Raw genomic sequence first — 25471 nt, 5'->3', positions numbered from 1 at the left:
ACCTGAAATCAACGTGCAGGCTGTGAGTAGTGAAATCATATTGTGATATTACCGTGCTAAATACACGCATTATGTCGGTAAATTTATGGTGAACTATTTCTTATAGAGTTTAAGTTTTCTCATAGTCGTGAATCCATCTCTCCTTTTTTAACAGACCAAAGGCCCAGTACATCTATAGTTCAGTTGCCGCCTGGATTGTATTACCTTGTAGCGTGCTGCCGATGTTGGTTGGCGTCTTCCCTCGCCTCTATGAATGTGTACCTGCTTATATTTCTTCTCCTTTGTTTTCTTATTTCTGCAACTTAGCCATTTCAAACTCAAGCGTGTTACCTACCCGTGTCTCTTCAGCCACGACCCCCGGCATCAGGCGTCGCGATGTGTTGCTCAACTCGCTGCATGAGCTCGATTCCGTGCAGTGTTGCCATCCGGAGAGTAATTCAGTTTCATTTCTTTGTTTGTATGACAATTTAGCAACTTCAGAAATTTAGAACAAAACGTAGGGTAATTAGGAGTTGTGGGTAGGAGTCAAACTTACTATAGAACAGAAGATAATTTATAAAGCATAAGAATGATATTTTTGCAAAAACCCCAAAACATACATTTTTCAGTGTTACCATAAACTGTCATATACGTAAAACAGTACTGCCGAGCATAGTGAGATTTTTTTCCTGAGTCGTCGTAGGTAATGAAGAAAAAATAGTTCAATTTCAGGATTTTGTTGGGCCGAGTAGTCATTAGGAGTTGGCAACATTGGACAACACATCGCGAAACTTGATGCCGAGCGTGAATAGGACTTAAGAACGTAAACTTTTCTCTACTCTGTTTTTTAAAGAGTGGGGGTTGGGTGGGGGGGGGTAGCAGGATCCTTTTCTCTGCAACACTACGACTTGTCCCACAGAACTGTAGGGAGCTCTTGCCATTGCTCAAAGATCTTACTCACAGACACGGATATTCGATTCAAGATATTCTAGACGAGTCTAAGGCAGAAAAGCATTAAGAAAAGATACTGGCGGTACGCGTCAGAGTTGCACTGATCAAATCTGAGTAAATACGAGTCGACGGCTGAGCTGCCACACTGAACCCTTGCTATTGTGCGTGAAATTGTTCCTGTCATCCTGATGCTTAGTGAGGCGGAAAAGACATGATAAGAATATTTATAAGAATATTTATCATATATATGTATATATATATATATATATATATATATATATATATATATATATATATATATATATATATATATATATATATATATATATATATATATATATATATATATATGTATACTCCCAGCATACAATAAAAAAAATGGCGTTCATAATTACTTGTGATAAACATTCCGTCACGTAATTCATTCATGTATTATTAGCAGACAGCGTTACAGGCAGATGCTAATAGAAATAACACGACACAAATACCATACACTGAGTCTGTGTGGGGGTTGTATCTGTGTCGCAATGTTCAAGAACGCAAAAATATGTATATATAATATAAAGCGTGTGTATACTGATTGTGTGTGTGTTTGGGCCGCAGAGTGCAAGATGGTGATCAGCGAGGGCTCGGACGTGGTGCTCACCGCCAGCTCGCACAAGCCGTGGCGCCGCAGCAAATCCTGCCAACCTAAGGACGCGGCGCTCAACTCCCACCGAGCCTGGTGTGCCCGCAGGAAGGACGGTGAGACACACACACACACACACACACACACACGGTCACGTACACGGCCCGGTAGCTCAGGGGTATAGCGTCTGCCTCACAACCAGAAGGACCGGGGTTCAATTCCCCGGCCGGGTGAAGATATGTTGGGTTTATCTTCTTTCACGTGTATCCCCTGTTCACCCAGCAGTGAGTAGGTACGCGACGTCAGGCAAGGAGTTGTGACCTCGTTGTCGCGGTGTGTTGTGTGTGAGTGGTCTCAGTCCTACCCAAAGATCGGTACTACGAGCTCTGTGCTCTTCCGTAGGGGAACGGCTGGCTGTCTCGAGAGAGACCCGCAGCAGACCAAGAGGTGAATTACACACACACACACAGTAGTTAGTGCACTCCGCTTACAACTAAGATGTCCGTGGGAATACGAATGGGCAGTCGCCTCTCATCCGTATCCCTTGTCTACCCCGCAGTAAATGGGTCCCAGGTGTCAGTTGGGGGTTGTGTCCCGCCTCTCGGGTATGTATAGGTGTGATGTGAAGCTTCACCCGCACGCAAAGATCCGTCACTATACAACTCCAAGCACTTTCGAGGAAGGTACTGCCTGGCGATGGCCTAGCACTTGATCAGGCCATGGCGAATAACACACTTTTCTACTTATTACCATTTTCACTGATCGCTGCATTTTTTCAGAGGTCATTTAAATTGTTTATTATGAGTTAGTTGTCACACTGCCATTTCAACATGATGAGTCACCACATAAAGTTACCAAGAGCACCACCGCAATCTCTTTCCTGCAGAGCACCAGTGGCTGCAGTGGGACTTGGGGCCGCCGCACCTGGTGACCGGGGTAGTGACGCGCGGCCGCGGGGACACGGGGCGCAACCACTGGGTCAAGGCCTACACCCTCACCTATTCCAACGACTCCAAGGTCTGGTTTACCTACAAAGACGGCAACCACCTCGATACTAAGGTGAGCGACAAGGTGAGCCAGATGGAGCGTCCTGTATTGATGGTAGGCAGTGGTGTGTCGTGCTGGTGGAAGGACTGAGGATGTGGCCTGCTCTGTGTTGGCTTGGGGAGGGGATACTGTGTGCTGTGACTGAGCTTGGGTGTGCTGCAACGCTTCACTAACGCACGCATACTGATGGTAGGTAGCGGTGTGTGTTTAGGCTTGTGGAGGGACTGTAGGAGTGCATCTCGGCGCTGAGTAACGAGGGGAGGGAGGGGAGGGTGTGGGCTGGTCTGTATTGACTTTGGGGAGAGGTGTTGTGTGCTGTGCCTGAGCCTGGGTGTGCTGCAATGCTTCACTAACGCCCCCATACTAATGGTAGGCAGTGGTGTGTCTTTGGGTTAGTAGAGGGAGTGTGGCCTTGGGCTATGTTACTTGTAGCTGTGATGTGCTTGCCCGGTGGAGGAGCGCTGTGGCTGAGCGAGGGTTTGCCGCCATGCATGACCAACACTTTCATCGTTATAATCTGTGGAGGGACGGGCGTTAGTATACAGCATCGTAGCTTCGATCTACAGCATATAATAGCGTCCACTTTTTTGCCATGGGGCCTTTCCTTGTCATAGTATGAGGACAGTGATGAACATCCGGTGTCGTACATAGCGCTGAATAAAGACATTAATTCTTCCGAGATGTTTTAACTTGTTGCGCCTTAAAAGTAAAAGCAAGGAGAAAAAGTACAACGTAATTTTATCGTTGGAGTCAGTTACTCGCCTAGAGCTTCATAACGTTAATTGGTGCCTAGATCGTTACATATTATCAATGCTTAAACTCCAAGGCTTCTGTGTATTCATCTTGTAAATAAGTCATAGTAAGTTCTCCTCTTGCTTAATATTTTTCGAGTTCTCCTTTGATTAGGTCATAAGGTTGTTACAGTAAGCCATCATTTGACTGCACTAATCACAAACGCGTCATCAGCATCATCTCTTCGAAGACTGACCCAAAACTCAGCAGGGATAAAGAAAATAATAATAACAGTAATAATGGCGGTCCGCCCTCCCCAAGCCCTGACACTTTTCTTTTAAATTATCTGCGAAACTTTCACGTTTAGAAATAACTTTTGCGAGGCAGTCTTTACGAGCAAACCTGTTTAGAATTACTGTACCGGTTTGTAACGCGGGCAGCTGTGGGCATCGAGGGGGAACCCCCTTGGCCTTGTGGCGACGACGGCAAGGCTCGCGGCGGCGGACGCAGACGGCCGCGACCTGGGGAACCTGGTGTTGTGTTGACCTGCTGCTTGCTTGCTTTTCCTTAAATTCAGGTTACTGTCTGTCGTGTTGCTTAGTAGACACAGTATTCTTTGTTGAACTATGTGTTATTACGGTCACTGCAGTGGTAGTGGCAGTAGTATAACAGGACTTGAAGGGCTAACGTAGTAAATGTTTGTATTTTTGGTCACGCTGCTGTTGGGGTTACTTGCCATGATTTCACTAACGCATGACTATAAATATATATATATATATATATATATATATATATATATATATATATATATATATATATATATATATATATATATATATATATATATATATATTTATATATATATATATATATATATATATATATATATATATATATATATATATATATATATATATATATATATATATATATATATATATATATATATATATATATATATATATATATAATTGATTGATTGATCGATCTTAATGCTGTTGCTAGCACTCACGCCCTTGGATCCCTTCCTAAGGCAGCTGCCACCATGAAGATGGCGGGGTGAAGGAGAAGCTTGGAATAGATCGGTCCGCCTCGCTCGCACCTTGTGATTAGCTGAGTAAATACCGCCACGCAGGCGCACGATGCAGCACCCATACAGTGGCTGTGCACGTGTGGAACATGACTCCACGGGCCGCACCCTTGCTTCGGATCCACGTCAGCCAGCAATTTTATTTAATTATTAATGTCTCAAAGCAATCATGTCAGCCAATGTCTCCATCCATACCTAACAAAGTACCGAACTGGCTTTCACTTGCTCTTTTATTTCCACACACATTATCTTGGGGTACGCACGTAAGTTAACTTCACTGATTGACAGAAAAATTAATGTTAGTTATTTTTTCTCCTGACACACGGTAAGAGTTTTAGGTGTGCAACTAAAAGCGAATCCAGTGGTGATAAATAAACTAAAAATATTTCGAAACACAGGCAGCGTGCTGGGAACCCACCGCGGGCCGTCACTCTCACTTTGCTGAGCTCACATCAAGCTGTGGTAATCCTCCTTTTGGAAGCGTGGGAACGTGTGGCCAAGACCTGAACTAAAAGTCTAAGTGATAGTAATGATCATGCTAACTATATTCGCCTTGATGTATTCTACATTCTGGAGTTCATAGATTATTCTTATGTACCCCCTTTACGTATGTCTGAGATTCAAATTTTACGGGAGCGGCTGAGCGTGCCTGCCGGGAGCTTATATTGATGAGGCTGATGCCACTCTTACTGAGGAGGTGAGCGTGAAATCGAGTTAATGCGTTTCAGATGATCTCATCAGCTTGGGTGTGGCTTAAGTAGCTTGAGAGCAAGTTCTTGCCAGCCCGACCCAGGTGTTTTTTCTCACCAAGGCTCATCGAGGTAATCAGGTAATCCTTTGCGCCTGCCTGCACTTGTGATCAACAATGGCTCCGGCGGCACCACTAGCATCACCATCATCGCTATCATCGTCACCATCATTATCACGACAGCCATCCCCTGCACCATCAGATAACTCTTCAAAAACCTCATGTTATGCTAAAAGTATGCATTGTAATATTACTTTATGGAAGATGAGAATTTGAAACACTTTACGCCAAGAAAATGAGCCGCCAAAGGTTCCCGACGTGGTGAGGAGCAGCTCGTAATGGACGGAGGCGGCACAGACTCACCCTACCAGGGCCGTCGCGCGGGGAGAGAGCGGGACCAGCAGGCGGGGCGGGGCGGGGCGAGGCGGGGCGGGGCAAGTCTGCTGCACCAGAAAATCAAGTTCAATACATTAATTTTTTTTCATGCATAATCAACGCTCAGACAAATTAACAGCTAGGGTGGTGGCGATAAAACCAGCGATAATGACAGGGCGGCGGTGGTGGTGCCTGTGGCTTGTTCCTGCAATCAACGTCATCACCATGCAGATTTTTTAGCCACCGCAACACCGCCACAATGGAGGCAGCAGTGTTGGCTGTAACTTCCACTAGCATTGGGATCTTGAACAAGTAGCGCGCCCTGCGAGTCATGTGCTCTTTATGTGCCTTCCCTCTGTGCCGGTGTGTTATCCTGAGGCAGTGGTGGTCAACCCCAGTTTTTTACTACTTGGCTCATGCATCCCGGTGTTTCCTTTGGCAGAGGGCGTGATAGGTAAGGCTACAAACAGAATGTGAGTGATCTTAATTGACGATGGCTGATAAATCGTTAGCCGACGGCGGGACTCAACGAAGGACCCCCCAACCTTCACCAGTACCGCCTCTGTGAAGTGTGTGTGTGTGTGTGTGCGTGTGTGTGTGGTACATATTTTCAAGAGCAGGCGGTGGCTGGGTGGGCTACGTGCCGACGCGATGTCGTGGAAGACCTGGGTTCAAGTCCTGCTCGCCGTTACAAGCTGACAGTTTCCAGTCATAACCAAGTGACCGAAGTCTACCCATATACTATCCTGAAGACCATCTATTAACCCGGACTCTAGCGAAACTCTATAGAAGATCAAGTGGAGCTCCGTGGGGCAGCATGAGCCAGGCATAAATGGCGCCACCAAAACACTTGCCTGTGCCACCAACGGGCTGGGGTCGACCAACAGGGCCCAGCATGAAAGCCTACCGGTGCTAATGGCCAAACGTAAATAAAAATCAATAAAGTAAATAAATAGATAAATATATAAAATAAAAAAATACTACGTCTATTCGGTTCACCATCCTATCCAAAATTTTCACCTAACGCCCTGGAGAAAGTCAGCCCTCAGAGTACATTCAAGCATCACTACTCGCTGCTATACCAAATTCACATAAAAATCTTACTAATTTCAAATACGTCAAGGCAACAAGTGTAACTTTAACCCGCAGCTTTTATATCCTCGGGCATGAAAGCCGCACCTAACCCTCTAATCCCCTAACCTCCATTGAAGGCCGAGATGCTGTTCGCCGTGACCACAAATGTTTCTATGACGAATCCAGCAATATTCTGTGTACATCCAAGGCAGAGGCGTCACCTGTGCACTGTTGCAGGTGTTTGGAGGCAACCTGGACAAGCACACGGAGCGGCGCCACTACCTCAACTCCCCCTTCAAGGCCCGCTACGTCCGCCTGCACCCCCAGCGCTGGAGGAAGTCCATCGCCCTGCGCGCCGCCCTCATCGGCTGCCCACACAAAGGGGACTGCGGCGAGGGCTTCTTCCGCGTCACGCCCGATACTAGCTGCGGTGAGTGTGTCTGGCTTGTGCTTTAGTAGGGGCAAGTATTTAGCAGGGGCAAGTATTTAGCAGGGGCAAGTATTTAGCAGGGGCAAGTATTTAGCAGGGGCAAGTATTCAGCAGGGGCAAGTATTTAGCAGGGGCAAGTCTTTAGCAGGGGCAAGTATTTAGACCGTAGACAGGGGCATTGGGCAGGGGTAGGATTATCTATGTCCGTGTCTCTGTCTGTTTGAGTGTAATATATATAATAATACTAAATATGTGCTAAAATATATGTGGGATGGTGAGATTGATGATGATTTGGTGGTACGGGGATGGAGATGAGGTTCAGTGCAGTGTGGTGGCGCGAGACAGGTGTTGTGGCGGTGCTAGCCCCAGGTCCAACGTGGGTCATGTAACAGTTGATGGCGGGGGGCAGGTGCAGTGGTGCCGAAAGGTTATTCAGGTTACAGGCTTAGTAGTGGTTGCTAAGTCCTAGACATTAATAATAGGGGAGGGTGGATTCTGTTCGGCTGGGAGATGGTGATTAAGTGGGCTTCTGCACAGCCTTGGGGACGTGCATCGTACTCCACCTGCTCCAACATTGCACTGCCACATGAACAGATCTATGTCAGTATCAGGGTGGGCGGACGGGCGTACCCTGGGGACCTCGGCGTCTCAGCAGGGCGGGTGGACGGGGTAAATGGGCGATATACTCAACCATCGCTATGCATCTTCCTCGACCACACAAGCACTGCACTCTGACTGTCACTGTATTTTCACTGCATTGCACAGAATGTTCTTTGGAATATTGGTGGGCTCCTTGAAAAAATATTTGAGAGTTGAGAGGGAGGGGGGGGAGGGAGAGGGTCAACAAGCAACACACACACGAAAACATCTTCCTATACCCTGAAGCTGCCCCTCCCCCCTTCACCATCACGTCCGAAGTCATGGTGTCAGTTTAGCTCCGCGCCGTCCTCAGACTTAACTGGGCGCATTGTCATTTAGTTGTCGATGCCCCCTAAACCACTTGCAGGAGATAGCAGTTTAGAATTGTGTATGGTTATGTGCCAGCGGAAGCGTCGCGATAGTGGTTTTCAGAGGAATAGGCAACTCAGTGCTTGTGTTTTACCGTAGCGTCCTCTAGTCAGCCGCCTATTCAGCCTTCAAGCGAGGTTAGAGATACGCACCTGCCCAGGAGTTTTTGTCTTGAAAGGTACGAGTTTGGGTGATAAGTATTAAATTTAATCCCCGGGTCCAGAGCGCTAGTTAAAACACACAAAAACCTGGCATCTATATTCTCTTGCTAATTAGCTTTCTCTTAAAGACGAAGAAGCGTGGCCGATATAGTAATTTTGAGACAAGTGAGCGAGGTTTAAAATGAGGCGTATAATCCCTTCCTCGGCGCAGGTCTTGTGTTTTACAGCGAGTCTGGCAACACCTCATGCCGGCGGGACTCTCAATGAGCCTCAACACATAATATTAATCCAATTACGCCAATCTTTGCACATCACCTGTCGTCCGCAGAGTATGATCGTGATGTATACAGGCTCTGCATCCTTAAAAGTCCGTGTATTCATGATAATTGCACGCTTCAATTTGACATGGTAAAAATTAAAAATCTAAGCGGGGTAAAATCATCGACTTGACTAACGTATTCGGCACCATGCAGCTGAGTGAGGATCGCGCCGAGTTTACTTATATTTATCAAGTTGATTTTTTGCTGTCGATGTGTTATGTACGTGTCAGGTTAAGGTCTCGTTTGTCAGTGGCAGAGGAAGCCCTGGGCGTCATTGTAAACACGGTGGTGATTGTAATTATAGTAGGGAACTCGGTACCTCCCTCACCTGCCATTCAACACCGGCAATCAACGTCCGTCTCCCTCTTCATATTACCCCTTCTCCTCCTCCTCCTCCTCTTTTCTTTCCGTTTTCTTTTTAATTTCGTTTTCTTCTTCTTCTTCTTCTTCTTCTTCTTCTTCTTCTTCTTCTTCTTCTTCTTCTTCTTCTTCATCTTCATCATCATCCTCCATCCACTTTTGCGTCCACTCCTGCTCCCTTCCCCTCCCCTTCTCCCTCCAAACTCGTCCACATCGTCTTTCTCTTTTAGTCCCCCATAAAATGAAAAATAAAAATAGCAACGTATGGGCGGGACGCGGCAGAAAGGAGGGCGGAGTCGTGTCGTGGCGGAGGACACGCGGGATTATCTTTATGACACCATATCCAAGATCTACAATATGCCCGTATCTTGGCTATGAGGTGAGGAGCGCCATGGAGCACCACCTCACGTCAGCCTTTCTACATGCACACTGACGTCATCCTCATCCCCATCATCTCCAGGCATTATTAGTTAACTGTTCGACTTTCCCAAACGTTCTCGACCTCTGTCTGATGTTAGTGTACTTCATCCTGCTCAAGTAAATGTTCTTAATGTAATCTCTTCTCCTGGTCTTTGGTCTGCCCTAATTTCTACATCTGGGTTGCAACTCTTTTTACTTTCCCTGTCCATCTGTTGGCATTTCTGCATATTACACGGCCTGTCCAATTTCTTTTCTTCTTCTGATTCTCTTTAAATACTCTCTGAATGTTCTTTACTAAAATATTACCTAAATTTTTTTGTTTGTAGTTGACCGACTTTCTCTGGATCATATCAAGTTTACGAGTGAATCTGGCATTTTTCTGGAGTTTGTGGACGAGGGAATTACCTAACGATGAATAGGAGACGTGACCCATAAGGCGAAGATTTAGAAGTAGGATTTTCTTTAATGGGACAAGGTATACTACCGTTACTCTCTATTCTATATTGTATTTTTTATTTTCAGGTTGTGACACGATAAAGATTTTTTTATGCGCCTACGACCTACCGTTAGCCATAGCTGCCATACGTTCTTACCAACTATACCAAAACTAAAACACGACCTACCGGTGTCTGTAGTCGTTCTTGCTCTCGTCACAGTGTGAGTGTTACGGGTCCACAATAAAGCTAGTCCCGTGAAAGCCGTGGAGAGGAACTGTAGGTCTATGAAAAGGAGCATTGTAGGTCTATATAAAAGAAGAAAATTGTCTGCCGTTCTTTAATTCCTTTTCTCTCCCTTCTCTCACACAGTAAACTCTGGTCTTTATTAAAACCTTTCCCTTCTAACACATGCGGACGATATAAACTTTCAACTCTATTGCAACATTTTACTTTGGCATCCACATAACGCGAGGAGAGAGGACGTCCCTTCTCTTCCTGTTGAGGTTCAGTGGAGGGGGAAGCTATTACGGAGAACAGGAATGAGGCTTTAGGCATATCTCTCCAGCCATCTCTTGAACGGCGTGGGCGGAACGGGGTGGCCAGGGAGGGACGAAAGCATGGCCAGGGTGAATGGGAACAGTTAACCCCACAACTTCACCCCTCTCCACCCCTTCCCCGGACCCTCCCCCCTCCCCCCCCTTCCCTGGATCCTCCCCAAGAACATCCCAGGCAGATAAGGCGAGATAGAAATTAATAGGAGACAGAATAATTTCCATGTGTTAAGTGGTTTTGTCCTCTCTCCCATTCTCTCTCTCTTCCCCATTCTCTCTCTCTCTCTCTCTCTCTCTCTCTCTCTCTCTCTCTCTCTCTAACACTACATACATACATACGAACACACACAAAAACACAGTAAATCACACCCGCCCCCTCTCTCTGCTCTCTCTCTCTCTCTCTCTCTCTCTCTCTCTCTCTCTCTCTCTCTCTCTCTCCTCACACTACATACATACATACATACATACATCCCATTCACACACACAAACACGCCCCCACCCCCCTACTTCCCCCCACCTCAAACACCACATACATGCATACTTACATATATACATACATACATACATACATACATACATCCCGTCCGCCCGCAGCCTCGCCTCGCCTCCCGCGCCTCCACTTAGCGAAGGTTTCCGCCACATTTATCGCAATCAGGGCCACACTTTACTCATTAGGCGCTCCGTGGCATCCTTTTCTCGCCGCCTCGAAGGCCACGTAAAGTTTGCTGCGGATGATGAGCGACGAATATAAAGTTTTAAGGCGGAAAAATGGGGAGTCACGGACGGACCCGGAGTTAGTTTTTGTTGTTGTTGATTTTCTTGCTCCTTTGTTTTCGCTATTATTATTGAAGGGATTGGTTCGGGTTAAGGCGACGCGACGAAGTGCAGAAGTTAAGTAGGAAGTTCAGTAATAATCGGGCTCTCTGGTCGAACGAAGGACTGAACAAGAAGACAGGTAGTAATGATATCCAAACTCCGGCAGGTTGGTCATAATAGAAGCTCATTAGTCATGCCCACTCGTTTGTTTCTGCTTTTCCTCAAGTTCATGATATATTTGTATGCTCATTATGGTAGTCCACTATATATATACAAGTAACGTGCATTCATTCGTAAAAAAAACACATCTAATTGAGGGGTTACAACGCTAATTATTTGTTTTAAGGGAGTATTTACCCTTGTACAATACACATGTCTTGATTTTGAAGTCTGTGTATTAGTAAACAAACGACACGTGAAAGCTGAAATACAGTATCAAAATTATGTATCTATGCCAACGCCCAAAAGGTCTCCAGAGGTCGCGTCGTAAAATAAAGCCATAAAACATAACTCGCCTTAGAAACAGATTAGTTGTGATCAGCCGCGGGCGGAGACAAACGAAATGAAAGAAAAGTATATACAAACAGTTCAACCTCCCGCGAGTACACAGCCATGGGCGGGGGAAGCAGGAGGAAAGGTTAAATAGGGGCCATAAATCTTGAACTGATTGTACACACTGTTATGAGGGCGGTGTGTGCGTGTGTGTGTGTGTGTGTGTGTGTGTGTGTGTGTGTGTGTGTGTGTGTGTGTGTGTGTGTGTTTTCTTTTTTATAGGGACACGACTTCATGAACTATATATGTGTGTAAATTTTTCTTTTTTTTCCACGGACACGACTTCATACACTATTACAGACATACATCTTAACAATCCTAAAGAACTGATGTCTCCGTAAGAGCTAAAACACGTGTAAAGCTTCATAATTAACGTGGGAGATTCGAGACAAGGATGGCGACGATGAAAACAGCAACACGGACAAGAGTTAGAGCCATAAATCTTGAAAGAAAAAAAACCGCACTGAGGCGCCGGGTGAGGCTTGCACGTGGGCGGCATCATACTATGGGCGGCGACGCGGCGTAACCCTGCAGCAAGGTAGAGAAAGCTGCGTGTTTTTATTAAGGCGGGTTATGTTTTATGGCTTGATTTACGACGCGACCCATTTTTGGGCGGTAGAATATATACTTGCCCTGCAGCCCACACGGGATACCTGCACTTTCCTGATTCCTCGATAAATCCCATGTCGCAATGCCAATTTAAGAGTGTAGCGACAAACCGTAAGCAATGAAGGCGTTTATATATTATGGACCGTCATTTTTATTGCTTTAATTCCTCGGAAAGCTCGAGCATATACGATTTTATCTTCAGATACACGAAGAGTGGCCAGGCGTAGTAGGAGTAGTAGTAGTGGTGGTGATGGTGGTGGTAATAGCAGTAACAGTAGTAGTAGTAGTAGTAGTAGTAGTAGTAGTAGTCGATGTCTTATGAGTTGGTGTAGTAGTTGTTATTCTGGTGGTGGTGTTTTTAAGCTGCGGATACTAAAATATATCAACAGACTCACCTTATATTTCTAAACGCACTGCTTCTTCTGGCTTATTTTTATAGTAGTGGCGAATTGGCTTTAAGAATCCTGCCTCTTCTTTCCATCTTATTACGCCACCAGAAGTGCCTTACAACCGGACTTGGACATTGTTGTCGACTTGGGAAACAATGTCAGGCGTGTGAGTGTTTTGAATGTGTCCAAATGATGCTGGATGGATGTTTAGCTTTTTTTTTTTTTCTTTTTTTTTGTTTTTGTTTTTGTTCTCATCAGTAAGTGTGCGTGTGGGAGGGGGAGGGACTTATACATTTTTTATTGTATATACCATTGAGTTCGTCGCTTTTAAAGAACATACATCAATACCTCTGAGCGTTTATATATTTTTTCCGTTTTTTTCTGATCTGATATCTTTGAATTCTCGACACACGCTCATATTTTTTGTTTACCGTCCACTCGGGTACACGGAACGAAGAACGGCCGAGCGTGTCATGTCATCGGCTCATTCAAAAGTCCGAACCCACAACCGGCCTGCAGTATTTTTTTCTACACTGTTAAAATCGCTTCAAAGAGGACCGATGCAACGGTGTCCTCAATGATGCACTCAGATGATAAAGAAAGCGGAACATTTATTAGTAAAATCTTGCCTACGTCCCACAGCGAGAGACTTGAACACGACTGCTGCTCCAGGGCCACTCATCTCACAGTTTTACGATCTCAACGTCTACTGCAAGGAACGGACGGGTCAGGTTGCCATCCGAGGGTCACAGGACGAAGAAGGCTGCTGTTTAACATAGCCATGAATGCTAACCAGGACAGGCACAACACAATCACCTTGCAACTTCTCCAGCCTGACCATATATAGCATAACACAGCACCAGCACAACACACACACACACACACACACACACACACACACACACACACACACGCACACATAACATATCCATCCCTTGTAAAAAACCGGTTCCCCTATTAGCAAGTTGGCGGCTTCAGTCGACGGCCGCAAGTCGACAGTGGAAGAACCAAAAGGAATTTTTTTTTTTTATTGCGTCAACGAAAGGAGAAAGTGAAGAAAAATAAAGTTGTGAAAATTATATGAACACGCCCACAGTATGATGAAGATACCCGGATTTTTTTTTTTTTTTTTTTTTTTTTACTTAGGACTACAGTATGGAGAGAAAAAAATAGGAAGAGAGAGAGAGAGAGAGAGAGAGAATTTGCTTGTTTGCTCTTGGTTTGTTTCTTGTTTGTTTGTTTTGTCTTGGTCCGCTGATACTCGCCTTTTATAATAACAACAATAAATCTCATCAAAAGTCAAACGAACATCACGTTGACGGATTCACACCAATTATTGTGACAGGAAGCGGCAGGCGAGATTGACAGGGCCTTTGCATCACCGAGATAACACACGGGATAAAACAGCGAGCGATTTTTAATGGTGACCGATGTGGCTGCAGGGGACGGTCGGTGGTTATGAATTCCCGCTTAACGAGGATCGGATTACCATTAAATCAACGCCGAATAAAGGTAGTTAGCCGCTAATAGATACTGCGGCAGGGAGGTGAAAACAGTGGCGTGTGTAAATGTGTTCAGAGTGGCATGTGTGAGTGTGTTCAGAGAGGATATTTAACCACTGTTCGTATAGCCGCCGAGGACACAACACTTCCAGCATTACCTTAACGATTCACCTCAAAGATAAATTTTCTCGACTTTTTTAACTCAACATGTTCTCCCTCCATTAAGAAGCTTCATAACACTTTTACTCTGTGTGGGTGAAGGGTGTTGGGAGAAAAGAAGGCAAGTAAAGGGAACATAGGGCTTAAAGATGATGAAGACGGCGAGGTGAAACAGGCGGTGGAAAATTTTAAAGCATCAACATGGAATCAGTATTTACAATTGGGGTAAGTCATGAGCACGTTATAGATGAAGCAAAGGAGACAGAAGCACTAACATCCGCACTTATAACCAGAAAGGATGAAAAGATAATCTGTGAATGATATGAAGGTATGTCGTTATATATAATTTTGCTCCGGGAAATTAAATGTAAAAAGATGGTCATGAGCCGTTAGTTTGGAATCAAGTTTCAACCCTCGACCCAGGAGCCATTGCACAGTGGCTCTCAACCGCACCAACAGAGTACTACATCATTTATAAAACCGCAAGCAACAGCAGCGCAGATGATTTATTGAACCGGTATGTAACACTGACCAGATCCTATATACCTGCAGTGTGACTAGGTTCTGGCTCAACCATTATAGAACCGACGTATTTGTTCTACTGTGCAGGGAGGAATCAGTGAAAATTATTCAAGGGATGATGAATATTAATACAGACACCTTTTAATAATTGAATTCGCGTTCGTTTTAAAGGCGTTGACTGCTCGGTGAGATGGGTTTGCTTTTAGGATTGGTAGAAGGGACTGTCAGAAGGGATATTCATAGATTATTATTACTAAAATGGGGATAAGACCCACGGCAAAGGGCCCTTGCTTCAAACGTTTAGGTTTAACAAGGGAGTATAAAAAAGTGGTTAGCGAGTATTGTTGTGGACGAGAACAACAAACTTACTATATAGACGTGTGTGTGTGTGTGTGTGTGTGTGTGTGTGTGTGTGTGTGTGTGTGTGTGTGTGTGTGTGTGTGTGTGTAAGAGCGAAGAATATTTGAACTACGTAATAAAACCTGTTCAAAATCATGGCAAGGAAAAAGCAAGCGGTGGTTTCCCTGACTTTACGCAATAAAGTATGAAGATAATTGTGGTGCACATTCCTAACTATTGTTCACATGCATACTCTCAACCAGCAACAAGCAACAAGTCGAGAGATAACGAGTTATTTAAATGAATGTGTTTTTATTATTTCACATACTGATCGTGTGAAATTCATTTAACAACTTGAATGAAAAATAATTTATCTACATTGTCCAGTGACGCAAGCCGGTCGGGTTATGAAAGGTAATGACAAGGCAGTGTGCGGGGCTCAGAGATTAGCTTCCAAATATAAACAACACTGCAAAAAAATAATTACCAGATGCTAACACGAACCATGGGAAGCATCGCCTCACCGACCCGCCAGGCGTCAGGGGTCATGGTAAAGCGTATGTGGAGCTGAGCGAAGGGCTGCCTGATATGAATGAGAAAAATGGTGAATCCTTGCTCAACAGAGACTGAAAGAATGGTGCAACTCAGGCTCTCAGGTACTTTAAACAATTGCCTAATATTCACATAATGGAGGAAACTTGTAAGTGGGCCGAGAAAAATAAATCATGAAGACTTTCCAAGCTTGGTATGAAACTAAAATAGACAAGATATGATATGTAAACTTCGTTCTTCATTCTCTAGTGATATGGAATGAGTAGCGGGCTTTTTTTCACATTTGTTTCATTTTTTTATGCCCTTAAAGTGACTCCTATGCTGTAAAAAAACAATAACTACGTAAACAGCTTCAGCATAAGCATAAAAGAGAAAATAATAATGATGACACAGCGAAGAAACGGAGGCAAGACAGCAACTTGACGCGAGAGACCGCTGACAGCCACTTAGAAGGAAGCGCTTATAAGGAAGTTGATTAAAGTAATTGTTTAAGCACTTTTATAACTTGAAAATGCCGTGGATTTACAACTCTCTTTTCTGAACCGTACATTGCTTTCTCTCTGTGTTTATTCGTTTGTTTGTTTGTTTGTGTGCGTCCATTAATCTAGTCGACGAACATTTTTATCTTATCTATTTGTTTATATTAATTTACATACTATATTTGCATCTTTTTTGTCTATCTACACCTGTCGTCATCCATTCATCAATATGTGTATGCTTTCATATTTATCTATCTTCCAGTCTATAGCTATATCTATGTATCTATCTATCCCTCTAAAAATTATCTATCTACTTTATAGCTATATCTACGTATGCATCTACCCCTCCATTAAATTCGTATCTATTTACCCGTATGTCTGTGTATGTATCTTGATCAGTATGCACTATATCCGGGTGTTCGGGTATTGTGTGGGTCTGCATATGTGCTTCGTTGTCTTGTGCTAAATAAACCCACCTTGTACTCCCCACACACTACACTGATAAATTGCTGAACGGCGTGCAAATGGCGAGGGATAAATAGTGTATGACTTGACGCGATTTCTACGACGAGAATCAGACCCCCTAAAATTTTGCCGCTTCCTGCTAATCCTATTATCATTCCCATTAAGTTTCCCTGAGTCATCGCCCGTGTCCTTATCACTCTCACTTTGGCGGCTCCCTCTCCCTCCCCCTTCCCCCCCCTAGTAACGCCTCCCGCCCCTAACGACGCATCGCTCTCCTACTTCCTCCCCCCAGTAGCAGGAACATCACATATTCTCTCTCTCTCTCTCTCTCTCTCTCTCTCTCTCTCTCTCTCTCTCTCTCTCTCTGTCTCCTCCTCCTCCTCCTCCTTCTCCTCCTCTTCCTCCTCCTCCCAGAAGCAGCAACGCACCGCACATTCTGCCTCCCTCCCTCTCTCCTCTCCCCATCCCTCATCACGCTCTCTTACCAGCTTCACAATACTCACTTTTCCCTCCCTTACTCTCCTTGCGGTTCTCTTAGTATGCAACGCGTCTCGCCCCTTAACGACAAATTTCTTCTTCTCTTCCTTCACAGCCAACTCAACCTCAAACACTTATAGCATTTCTAACTTCGTGTTGTTCATTTCTCATCACACCAATAGTTACACCCCTCTCTGGTAACACTGGCTTTCACTCTGGTTTGATAAGGACAGTCAAGGTTGATCAGCTGGAAGGAACACGAGTGAAGGTGATATTAAGCGCATTAACACCAAGTACAGTAATTGGTAGGCGCGTTGTGAATGATGAAAATACGATGACTACGCGCCAGTACACGGCCTACATTTGCTTAGGCCTCCGAACAGACGAAGATCGATTATTAATTAATCTGGACATAGTGAAATTTAATTGTTGGGTGGAGAGAGAGAGAGAGAGAGAGAGAGAGAGAGAGAGAGAGAGAGAGAGAGAGAGAGAGAGAGAGAGAGAGAGAGAGAGAGAGAGAGAGAGAGAGATAGAGAGAGAGAGAGAGAGAGAGAGAGAGAGAGAGAGAGAGAGAGAGAGAGAGAGAGAGAGAGAGAGAGAGAGAGAGAGAGAAATGATAAGCACAGCGTTAATTGTAATAGTCTTTAGATATTGTGAGAAGTTATAAGAGACAAGAAATTATGAAGGCATGAAATTAGGATGAGATAAAAAAAAAAAATATATGAATGAAATAAGAGAAAAAAGTGAGCGGAAAGAGACACGGAAAATTAAAGGAAAGAATTGAGTAGAGGGAAGACAGAAGGACAGGTGTAAGGAGAAATAGGGAAAATTGATTAGGCGTGAAAATAATAACAGCGGAAAGGCAACAGAGGAGATGGATGGAGAAGAGGAGAGGGGAGAAGGTTAGGACCCACGGAGGGAGCAGAGGGAGGATTAGTCTACGGGTCATTCACATCCAACACGGACTTCACTAAGACTTTCCGCACGCAATCCATCATGCTCACTGCCGCACACACACACACACACACACACACACACACACACACACACACACACACACACACACACACACACACAGTAGGTAATGTTAAGAATCACTTTATAAAAAAAAAAGTATGCAACACGACCTCGAGAAAATTTAAATGGCTGGGAATGAAGAGCGGTAAGGAATGGCGAAGTGAAAATATATATATATATATATATATATATATATATATATATATATATATATATATATATATATATATATATATATATATATATATATATATATATATATATATATATATATATATATATATATATATATATATATATATATATATATATATATATATATATAAACAATGCCATGGCAGAAATATGGAATGAGGAATTACAGCTGTATGACATCAGTAAGATATTTTGATTTAGGGTGAAAATCATGTAATTTTATGGAAGCTTGAACTCTTATCAAAGAACAGTAGGTGTGTGGGTTGCTTTGTAAGGAATATATTTTATGAATAAAACTTTCTAGCTATACAAAGAAGGTTATGAATATTAATGGCGAGCTGCTTATCGGGAAGACTTAAAACGCAAGTGTAAGGCCTCGAGGGATCTGTCTTATCCCTGATTATGTTCCTGACGCATGTGCCTCAAGGATGGACTGACGAGTTATGGTAATGGGTTTGCAGACTATGCTAGACTTAATTAAGGGTGTTGGCTACTGGAGTGAGCTGCAGCACGACTTGGGAAAAGCTATTATATTGAGATCGCTATGGAGAAGGGATTTGAAATGTACGTCATATAAAAAAAATGAAATAGCCATATTGAACCACAAGACAAGTAGAAACACAACGAAAGAGAAGGATCTGAAATTGCAGTTTGAGAACATCTATTTCCAACTACCAATTCGTTGTCACTGGAATATTTGGAGTGAAGGCAAAGGGGAGCATATTCTAAGCTGCGCGTTGCGTCGGCGTTCGTCACTTTATCTTTGACCGTTGAGCACGTACTGGGTAAGAACTGATCACTACGTTACACATGGCAGGTGTGATATCTGGGTTACCATCGTATATTTTACCGAATAGATGTGAACGGCCACTCTAGAACAATTTTTTCAACCTTGAGGAATTTAGCAATAGATCGTATATGAAGTATCCATTTGAGATTTTAAGCTAACGACAGACCGAGAATGTTTAATGTAGAAGGGGACAGCTGTTTGTTATCGAATGAATGGAGATCGGTGTCTGGAAGGTTGTGTTCAGTTGCCAAGTGAACTTTGTTTTTTGAGGCACTGAAGGGACACCAAGTTCCTTCCGCCCCAATCTTCGTAGTGTTGAGTAATGCTGCTAATCATTCCTTGCGCCAAGCCGCGGGCGTTAGGGCGTGAAGCGTCTACACATCCTAAATTGAAGGGCTGAAAGAGGATCGAATTCATGGTTGTTCACGATTGAGACGGTCAGTTTGCCAATATTGTGCCTGCGTCAAAAGATCTATGACCGTTGGGGTCCTTGAGGCATTCACGGCTGTCAGTATTATTTTCCCTTTCGTCTGTATTCAAGTCCCACGACGTTCAAATTCTTTCTTAGCCTCAGCATATTTTAGTGAAGACTGATTTTTACTTTAATGCCTCTTAGGGCTCGTACCAGACTCTGGTACAGTAAGGATGATCGACAGCGTTCTCGGCGATGGACGGATCATCAGTCGTTGGTGCGACTCACAGCGAGACCCAACGTCCACTACTTGGTGCAATAACCACTCGACGACCGCCTAAATCTTCGTTACTGACCTTAAGACACACCAAAGACTTGATTCTTGACTTAAATATTGCTCCAGAGTAGTAGCTGACCCAGCTGCCTGAGTGTGGCAAACACCGTTGAGCGTGAGTGCGCGCGACCACGCGAGCAGAAAGTGCTGGGCGGCCACACGAAAGGTAATGTTTTTAGCTCACGTGCTGACACAGGCCTCAAGCAGCACAATAATATTCACTTGTGTATAAAACCTTATAATGAAAATTGTGATGAAAAATGGCCTGTCAAGTACTGGAGTAGGAAAGAGGTTTCGTAAAACTTCTGAACTTTATTTTACCGCGAAAGGACAACACAAAGACAAGCAAATTATTCAATTACTAAATATATTTATCAGCATTACAAGTCTGGCATGCCTGGAAAACGTTCTCACATAAGTTTTTATTACGTGAATCTCTCCTCTGAGTTCATTGAAATATACTTAATAAAACAACCATAGGATTGGATAAAAACTGCGAAAAAATATGATCAAGCCGTTAACAACGGAAGACATTATGACAATAAATAGCCAATAAGAAGGATTAGTAGATTGTTACATTAAGGTTTCCATAAAAGAAAGTCAAGTTCCACAATAACCAATAACCTTTGTGACCTGGTTTGGGAAAAAAAGAGGTTGTCGCTCACCCTGCTTCATGCTGCCTCTCACATTAAAGTAAAACTTCACTGTTATGCTGCTAGAAGTTACACACAAGTTCATCTGAAAGGAAATGGTTTAAGTGGTAGCTGGGTGTGGCTGGCTTCAGAGTGTGCCCAGGGGCGTCAAGTGGAAATAAGAGACGAAAAAATTTCACACGAGGGAACAATCCCAGAGATTAATATATTACTGTGTTTATTATTTACCACGTCTTTCAAAATAAGTTATTAATTTAGTAAGACAGTCTTCACGGCTGAGGCAGTAAATTATGTATTTGACTCACTCGCTTAGAACTCAATTAGGACGAGTTAGCAAGCCGCGTGTTACCTTCGTATGCTACAGTCTTACGAATAATGCCCGGCTGACTAGAGACTTCAGAGCTAGTTTTCGTTAACGCATATTCATCGAGTTGGAAGTTTTTTAGTCGGTAAATTTGGACATTTGAAAACATGGCGGTGGTCGGCAGGTTCATGATTATGGAGGACGCTTCGCGCGGCGCTGCGTAATCAACGAGGGTGCGTGATGAAGGGCGGCGGCGAGGCGGCGGCGAAGGCTCCTTACCGCCAGGCATAAAGTGTATACGTTGTGCTCATGCGACCGGTTGGCGAGGCGGCTCTCTAATCATACTTTCCTGGCTACACAACCAGGATGGACTGATGTGTTAAACATGTGCATGAGGAGAGACCCCTGAGTGATGGGGGAACGTACTGGCCAGCACACACGCACGCGCGAGCAAGTATGTCACACACACACACACACACACACACACACACACACACACACACACACACACACACACACACACACACAAAGTTGCTGCAATATGTTTTCTCGTGGACTGCAATGGTCATGCAAGACTACATTTGCATGTAATTTGTGCTCCTGTGGTAGGAAATGTTCCCGTGACTTCAGGGACGCCCTGGAGATGATGATGTTGATGATGATGGTGATATTTGACAATATATATATATATATATATATATATATATATATATATATATATATATATATATATATATATATATATATATATATATATATATATATATATATATATATATATATATATATATATATATATATATATATATATATATATATATATATATATATATATATATATATATATATATATATATATATATATATATATATATATATATATATATATATATATATATATATATATATATATATATATATATATATATATATATATATATATATATATATATATATATATATATATATATATATATATATATATATATATATATATATATATATATATATATATATATATATATATATATATATATATATATATATATATATATATATAAAAACTTATCGAACACCTGGGCACGATGAATGTGAAAATGAATCGATCATGGCTAGTCGCCTCGGAATGGTTGGTACCCCTGGTTGTGATGACGCACCTGAATCCGAGCCTGTGCTGAACTTGGTATCGGAGATTTGACGGTCGCAGTAAGTCATGCTCACGATAGCCACAATGGAGACCTCACAAGACCGGCGCAAAGTCATTATTATCCCTCGCGCTAAAGGCCTTAGATATAAACGCTTTTAAGTCAACTATATTGCGTTTGTCGGTTTATGCAATCAGCACATTGTTATTTATTTGTTCTTATCAATATTATTCGCACTTTCAAATGTGACCGAGTCCAACATGTGTCCGTTTTTTTTTTTTCGTTTGTTCGAACATTTTTATATACAAATTTTATAAACGTGCGATGTGTGTGTGTGTGTGTGTGTGTGTGTGTGTGTGTGTGTGTGTGTGTGTGTGTGTCTACATCCATACGTGCACATGTACTACATAGTGGTTAACACCAAGATCTAAAGAAAGAAGAATTTATTTAGACCTTGGTTAACACGTTCGAGTCACTACGTTCACAACCAAAAGATCCTTGGTTCGATTTCCGAGCAGAGTGGACACGGAGGGGCAGCCTCCTTTAGCCACCTCTCCACCCAGAAGTGAATAATGTAATATAGCAAATAATATAGGTCCGAACAAATAAAAATAAAAAAACGTACTGATTACATAAAGCAACATCCGCAATTCAAATAACTTTAAAAGTCTTTATTATTATTCTAAAAAAAAAGTGATGCCCTAAGATCCGTCACAGGAGCTCCAAGGTCAGCGGGGACCTTACGACTGGCAATTGCGAGTCCAGCACGTGATCAGACCATGGTGAATGGCACACACACACACACACACACACACACACACACACACACACACACACACACACACACACACACACACATACCAAATACATTGGAAACCAAGCTTTTTGGTGTCCCAATAAGGCTAATCGTCGTGACCATTTCCGAGTTAAATGTTTATTTATGGCGTTTAATTGGCAATACTGCTATCACGGACGGTGTTAAAGAGAATGATGATGTAATTGCTAACACATTGTTGAAGGTTTGCATGGTGGCTTTAAGTTCTCAGAAATCAGTTTCGATTTTGTCCGATTATGTTAAAACTTTTTTTTTATATTAACTGTGCATATGAAAACATATCACGTCTTTACCATAGATTTCTGTGGTGTGTGAGGCGTCAAATCAGGTTTTGTAGTTCAACATATTTCCTCACTAAATGATACCTCCGCCCTTTGCCCCGCAGTGGAGAACATCGCCTACAAGGGTAGCACTTGGGTCAACGACAAGAGACACTCGTGGTCAGACTGGAACTACGGCCCGGCGAGCCTGGCCGTGGACGGGAACCAGGACACGACCCTGCAGTCATGCGCCGTCATCGACAACGACAGCGTGGACGAGCCCGTGTGGATGGTGGACCTGGGCAAGCGGCAGCAGGTGCGCGGCCTGGTGCTGCTCACCTGGCAGGGACGTGGCCAAGGTTGGTTTCTACTTACCTTCTGCTTTAGATTCGCAGATGGCATGGTATTACTATTTCTTATAAAATTTTACAGGGTGATCGAGAAACTACACAGAGGGCTTAAAAACTAGAAACTACACAGAGAACCTAAAGTATATGTTTGAAATGAATATGAAAACGACGAGACTAATATTTGATAATCAAGCGGCAGGACAACAAATAGTGATCGGAAGCAAAACATTTGAGAGTAGAGGAATACACGGAGACAAACAGGTGTACAAACCTAGCCGTCGAAAAATAATAAGGAAGAAAATAGGAACGGGATGGAACGCTTTTGGTATGCGTAGTAAATCATGAGTAGCAAAATGTCACTCTTTTAGAAGAAAGTGCTGTAGCCTACAATCAGTGTATCCTGAACATATGGTTTCATGTCTGATAGTTTTATCACATGCATTTCGGCCACCTCTTTGGATTATTTTTAGGAGCAGCAAGTAGCGGGCTTTTTTTTCTTATTGTTTCCTTTTTTGCGTGCCCTTGACCTGTTTCCTTTGTTCTAAAAAAAAAAAAGCTTAACTAGCCTGCTTGATCTCAAACACAGCTTCCGCATCCGTCCGCAGACCAGCAGACCCTGTACCGAGACTACGTGTTCGGCCTTGATCGCCTCACAGTCTTCGTCGAGAACCAGCGTCGCCTGGACACATTGTCGCCCCAGGACCACAAAAAGTGCGCCTCCATTACAAGGCTGAACAACGCTCTCTTCAGGTAAGGTTGATTTTGACTTGCCTTCATCTTCTTGAAACACATGTGTTGGAGACGATGAATGAATACGGCTTTAGGTCCTCAGCAGCGTCAGAGTAATTATGACTATTATTCTTTATCAGTTTGGTAAGCATTCAGAGTTGGTGATTCTCTCTCTCTCTCTCTCTCTCTCTCTCTCTCTCTCTCTCTCTCTCTCTCTCTCTCTCTCTCTCTCTCTCTCTCTCTCTAACACACACACACACACACACACACACACACATTCATTAGCTCAACCCACTAATCCATTGTCCCCGTGAGCAGAGAGCGCGTGCACGTGGAGTGTCCACAGCCCATCAAGGGTCGTTTCCTGTACATCAAGGCGAGCGGGGTTGCCAACAGGTGGCACCGCGTCTTCTCCATGGTGCTGTGTGAGGTGATGGCGTACTGACCCGCCTCGGCTGCTCACCACGCCCTCACCGACATCAAACCCGCCCGCGCTTCTTTCGCGGATCATGGTGAAAAGAAAAATATAAATAACTATTCACGTGACTGAGAAGCAAATGGAAACGTTGCTTGCCACTCAGGATAATCATGGATAATACCTTTTGAAATGGCAAAGCTATTATGCCCTCAAAAGGAAATAGTGATGGACAGACTCACAGTTTGGGTGCCACGACGTTTCGTATTCAGGAATGAACAGTTTTGAGATTGTAAAGTTAGTTTATGTTTTGAAGATGAACTGAAATGGACAAAATTCATAGTTCATTGTGGAAAGGGTGGATCATGACTTTGTGTCCGTGGATAAGTGTTTCGTTGATGGACGAAGTTCTCGGAGATGAGGCCAGCGTGTGGTGTTGCAGGGAGCGCCTCGCCAACTTGGGGAGGCTCAATGCAAAGTATTATACAGTGCGTCGCCTCGTGGCCCCTTCAGAGGAATGTTCAATCATCATCTTCGACGGTTCCTCTCTTGTGGTGCGTCGTCACACACCCCGCACAGGAGACCGATGGACGCGACCCACGAATACTGCCCCGTGCATGCACTGTGTGTACCTGTGATATGGTAGACAAGGAACACGAGTTAAGTACATGACATGCTTTACCTCCTTACTTAAGCTATATTGTGTTTAGTAGTGCTGTAGGTTTCAAAGTGATGTTCGTTTATGTGCGCTAAACAGATGCGTTGGTGAGATATAAATATGATGTTGGCATGTCGGTTTCGGAAAGGTTTCTGCATGGGAACTTTTATACTTGATCAGTCTTGTTTGAGTTAATACATAA

At 43.5% G+C, this 25471-nt stretch overlaps 1 protein-coding gene across 3 annotated transcripts in view; it reads left to right on the top strand.

Moving 5' to 3' along the window:
* LOC126996458 (lactadherin-like) overlaps positions 1–25471 on the top strand; it is a 176358-nt gene that overhangs the window by 150288 nt on the left and 599 nt on the right. For 2 of the 3 annotated variants that reach the window (XM_050856921.1, XM_050856919.1), the window contains exons 6-11: positions 1534–1674; positions 2445–2629; positions 6862–7054; positions 23243–23476; positions 24073–24217; positions 24515–25471. The exon at positions 24515–25471 is cut by the window's right edge. In XM_050856921.1, the coding sequence (XP_050712878.1) occupies positions 1534–1674; positions 2445–2629; positions 6862–7054; positions 23243–23476; positions 24073–24217; positions 24515–24641 (1025 nt within the window). In that variant the 3' untranslated portion in view covers positions 24642–25471. The remainder of the gene's footprint in view (positions 1–1533; positions 1675–2444; positions 2630–6861; positions 7055–23242; positions 23477–24072; positions 24218–24514) is intronic. The other variant, XM_050856920.1, reaches the window with a different exon arrangement.

The sequence above is a fragment of the Eriocheir sinensis genome, chromosome 10 (assembly GCF_024679095.1).
Source record: "Eriocheir sinensis breed Jianghai 21 chromosome 10, ASM2467909v1, whole genome shotgun sequence".
Taxonomy (NCBI): Eukaryota; Metazoa; Arthropoda; class Malacostraca; order Decapoda; family Varunidae; genus Eriocheir; species Eriocheir sinensis.
Note: the sequence above shows the minus strand (reverse complement) of the source record. Positions and strands in the feature narration are given on the sequence as shown.